The 4,732-nt window shown below is 32.9% G+C and overlaps 1 protein-coding gene across 2 annotated transcripts; it reads right to left on the bottom strand.

Moving 5' to 3' along the window:
• Positions 1–2,446: 2,446 nt before the first annotated feature.
• Positions 2,447–4,531, bottom strand: LOC145073516 (transcription factor bHLH118-like). Of its 2 annotated transcripts, XM_079020067.1 has the most exons (4): positions 4,145–4,531; positions 3,730–4,053; positions 3,468–3,581; positions 2,447–2,827 (listed from the first exon to the last, which is right to left on the bottom strand). In XM_079020067.1, exons 1-3 carry the CDS (start codon positions 4,484–4,486, stop codon positions 3,498–3,500), a joined length of 750 nt encoding a protein of 249 aa, XP_078876193.1. In that variant the 5' UTR covers positions 4,487–4,531; the 3' UTR covers positions 2,447–2,827; positions 3,468–3,497. The 2 variants fall into 2 exon arrangements, with proteins under 2 accessions (XP_078876193.1, XP_078876192.1); XM_079020066.1 differs by lacking the exon at positions 2,447–2,827 and having other exon boundaries at positions 3,318–3,581.
• Between the last annotated feature and the right edge of the window lie 201 nt (positions 4,532–4,732).

The following is a 4,732-nucleotide window of genomic DNA, read 5'->3' as shown; positions in this document are numbered from 1 at the left end:
CAGATTGAATAATTAAAGCGATGGTAATTGAAGAAACAAGCAACATATAACAGATTACAAATGATAAAGTACAGATTACAGGGTACTGGATGGTGATATTGTCAATGAAACAACAACTAACAGGTAACAAATAAAATCATAGAATAGTTATAGAAATGGTAAACTAAATATGAGTACATAACTCGAGAATGACTAAAATACAAAACTACAAAGTATTGGATGATGATATCCAAAATCCAATACTTTGTAATTATATATTTTAGCAATTCTCTAATTATGAAAAACAAAGTTCATTCTTAGCACTAGGTTACAACTTACAACATTGAGATCAATGTTAACAACACAAATTTACAGTAACAAGAAACTTCATTGAGTTCATTATGATGCTTAAAGGAACTTCATTGAGTTCATCTTAGCACTAGGATACAGTTACAATATAAAATAACTCGTCATGAGGATGTTGAAAAAGAAGAACAAACAAGTAGCACTGCTGTAGTATGCAGATAAATGAAGACTTATTAATGATGAGATGATGAGATGAAATAACTCTTCATGAGGATGTACTCATCAATGTAAAATAAACTTGAGCTCTCAACTTTTAGCTTCTGGCAGAAGAGGTGTTGTTGGGTGGAGTTCCAGGGACAGGTGGATTTGATCTTGTTTTTTCCATTACTTTAAGTGAATCGAATGCCAATCTAACCAAAATATGGAGTTCACACAACGTATTGGCATTGTTAGTTAGGGAAGATCCTCGTGTATGTAATGCTAAGAGATAAGAGGGATGATGATTGAAAAAGAAAAAAAAATAGGGAAATTAAACCCTAATGAAGTATTATATGCAATTGAACTAAAACTAACCTAATATGTGACTAAAGCAAATAAAATCAAGAGATTTACTTGAATAGGAAGTTAAGGAAGAATACTTTCAGATTAAAAATTATGGAGGTTGCCAGAATCGGGAGCTGCAATGGTGAGTAGTGTCGTCATCCGTTCGAACAGAGATGGTGAGATAAAGTAGAACCGGAATTGGGTTAATAGATCGAAGGGACTTACTCCAGAGTCCAAAGTGATAAAGTTGGATGAAGGAAACTTAAATCACCATCGTGAGAATGAAACTGGGTTGTGCCAATTCCAGCAAGAGATTGACGATAGAAAAAACAAAACACGAATACCCCAAATATAGTTTTTGTCGCCGTTCTCTCGCTAAATGTGTACTGGATGACACGATTTTTTTATCCCTTGTTGAGCCCTAGCTAAGTGCCTTCATTTTTCGACTGATTAGCGAGGAATAGGTCTGTCGATATATACTTGCGAGATCCGTAGCTGAGCCCTCGGTAAATCCTCAATAATATTCCATATGTCAAATAAATAAAATAATTATAAAAAACATGGTAGATCTGTGGTAATTCCCTAGCCATAAGTCTAAATTTTGCTAGAGAATAAATCCGTAGCAAAATTCCTAGCTGAAACTCAAGTTTCTAGTAGGGATTTTGGTTTGTAGCATTTAGTTTGGAAGAGTTTGGGTTGTTAGAAGACATTTCCAATGAATGTTTATCGTAAGGAGTATGTAGTGTGATCATATTTTGAAAAAATGAATTGTTATATATATATATATATATATATATATATATATATATATATATATATATATATATATATATATATATATATATATATATATATATATATATAGCCGTTGCCAACAGTGTGGCAACGTCTATTTCTCCAAAACATTTGAAATTTTAAAATTTTGCAGTTGGTACAAAGCCACCACCGATATTATACCGGCGGTAAATCTGAAGTTGAGGCCCGGTGTTTACTGACGGCGAATCGAACCATGTCAGATGCCAGCGTTATATGGTTATGACACCTCTTAGCCTAATATTTTAGCTCTTCAAAAAATTCATAACCAGATCATATGACACTTATTACACTTATTAAAACTCCCTTTAAATTTCAAGAATCCAGCACATGTTGAAATCGGTTTATAGTTTAATATAACCAGATCATATGACTAACCTTAATTAACTAATTAAGTTAATAGTCGTGTGTTGGAAAGAGTAATTTATCAATCATATTTAAATTCTTGATAAATTACATTGAGAATGGTGCAAGATTATTAATTCCCACACCAAATAAATAATGGTACAAAATGACAAAGTTGAATACCTCTTCTAACCTCAATATCATCTATAATCCCTAAAAAAATTTGTCTAATGGTATCATGTTTATTACTAAGGTGTATCTGTCATAATGGTTGGATGTTTAAGACATATTGTTGTAAAAAAAATTATAATTTGCTCTCCTTTACTTTTTTAGTAAGGTTTTACCCTTGGAGTGTAAAATATGGTTTTTGGTTTTTTTAATTAAGTTTTTACCCTTAAATGGACTGTGTTTTTAGCTTAATTATATGCATCAAAATATTAAAATGAATTCAAGACTTACATTTAAAAATATTGTGTATAGTTAAAACCATTTAGAAAATCGAAAAAATATAAGTTAGCATGCAGACATCATATATAGTCGCAGAACTTACATAACAAGTTATCACATCTAGGGTTTTGTCTTTCATGAGAGGTAGCCATCTCCATAATAAAAGTCCATATCATGGTTGCTTTTCCGACCCACAATTATTTGTTTAGAAAGAGTCGATAGATGCCCATTGCACATGAAAAAGACTAATTAACAAATCACTTCGATCATTTTATTGCCATTTTTCATGTCGGTGGTCTCACTTGAATCATTTTATCAACATAACGAATAGACAAACTGAGAACAATGAACCCTTGTGTCCATATTGCTCTGGAATTGAAAATCGAACCTGCAACTGCAATTAGTTCATGCCTCATGTAAAACGCAAAACTGGAACAATATCCACTACAAAATCTTGATGTTCCATTGTAATAACGCATAGTATTATACAAGAATTTATAAGAAATTAAACACAAGAGACCACATCGATGTCAATCAGCACAAGCTTCATGTAAACTCGCCATTGGAAATTCCTTGTACCAATTAATAAAGAACTTGCAAATATGCATTTTCTACATCTTTAATCTCCATGAAAGTAAACCTAAGATTAATTAGTTTCCAAATTGTAATTACAATCTTTCTCGAAATTTAGCCCAGTGTTTGTGATGACAACTACTCTTAATTCCTTACATCATAATCTTATAAATCGATATCATATCACTTGCATGTAAGAATAATCCATGAAAGTGAGGGTGGAATTTGATGTTCTTCCATAACAAGAACAACTATTGCAACCCATGACATCTACTGATGAACGTAATTAAGAAGAGACATTTACAAAAGAATTTCAGGAAAACACAAATATTACATTATCGGCACAAAATTCATATAAACTAAGCCTTTGATGTTATGCACAACAAACTAAATCATGCGAAGGGTCAAATAAATGTGTTTTGTGACATCTCCTAAGAGCTGGAAAAAGAAAATAAAAATACCATAGTTTTCAAATTTTGAGTAGAACGATCTTAAATGAAATTTGACTGAGTATTGGCTACCAACACTAGTCTTTGTTGCAACATTAATGGATCAATGAATGCCTTCTCACTTACCTACAAAAACAATCCATGAAATGAGGGTTGAGTTTAATGTTCTTCGAAATTTTCTTATGGCATATTACGCTTTTATATATCATCAAGAACTAAGAAAACCATAAGAATTGACAATGTATAACTATAAAGAATGATGTGTAGGATGTACCTCAGATCGGATAGAGTGAAGTAGCCGATTGTTTACTTTGGTAGAGCTACAGCTTACTATGTTAAGACCTTCTTCCATAACTGCATCTAGTACTTGTGAAAGGGCAAACCCTTCTTCTATTGAGCAACTGTTGATCAAAATTTCGACTCCCCCATTGCAGAACTTGACTGAGACTGTATTAGATAACTGATTCATCGAGCTTTCATTAGTGTCAAAAGGTTTCTTGAGTCGATCTCTCTTCGTACTGATTTCCTTAATGCTTTCCTCCTTTTGTTTGATGTAATGCACTGCTTGGTTCATATGATCTGACACCGAACGGTTTCCCTGAACACCAAAAATCACCGATTCCAACATTAACAGACTATTTTTTAGCATCTTTGATAGCATTTGAAGGAAAGAATAGATGGAAATTCACCTTTACGAATTCAATAGGAAGTAAACCTCTAAGTGAAGCATAAAGCTGGCTCATTTCTTGCCTCCGCTGCCTTTCGATCTCTCTGTGAACCATTTTCTTCTGTGTTTGGTCATCTTCACCATCTCCTCCCCCACAAGTAGAACCTAAAGTAGGCTTACTGGATGCTCGGCATCCAGCCCTTTTCCTGGTTTTACACATACCATCCACCATGGAAAGATGTTCATCATGTGTATGATCTTCTTGGTGAAAGGAAATCAGATAAGGATGATCATGAATCACCAAATCGTCACTTTGCTGTAAAGAGAAGATTATCTGATTATGTTTTGTATTTGGTAAATCCATTTTGCAAATCTTTAAGATTTCTTGTAATCTCTTATTGATCTTTAATAAGTAGGGTTTTCTTTTGTTAACAAATAATTTAAAGATCACGAGTTCCACCAGCACAATATATATTCGTTTTTCTTTTCTTTTATTATTATTATATTTAATGTCACTGTAGTTTTGTACAAACGCAACCATACCCATCTGTATTCACATCAGCAGTCCAACATAACCTAGAAGTCGTTTTCCTTTGTCTTCCAACATCCG

Source organism: Lactuca serriola, chromosome 9 (assembly GCF_051521515.1).
Source record: "Lactuca serriola cultivar US96UC23 chromosome 9, Lser_US96UC23_V15, whole genome shotgun sequence".
Classification (NCBI taxonomy): domain Eukaryota; kingdom Viridiplantae; phylum Streptophyta; class Magnoliopsida; order Asterales; family Asteraceae; genus Lactuca; species Lactuca serriola.
The sequence above is the reverse complement of the archived record's forward strand: the minus strand, read 5'-3'. Positions and strand labels throughout refer to the sequence as shown.

Bases quoted from the DNA above. Each gene is read 5' to 3' on its own strand.
- LOC145073516 (XM_079020067.1), bottom strand. From the start codon at position 4,486: ATGGATTTACCAAATACAAAACATAATCAGATAATCTTCTCTTTACAG. The intron at 4,054-4,144 runs GTGAATTTCCAT...TTTGGTGTTCAG, and splicing joins TTCCTATTGAATTCGTAAAG to GGAAACCGTTCGGTGTCAGA. The intron at 3,582-3,729 runs GTACATCCTACA...TTGTTTTTGTAG, and splicing joins TTCACTCTATCCGATCTGAG to GTAAGTGAGAAGGCATTCAT.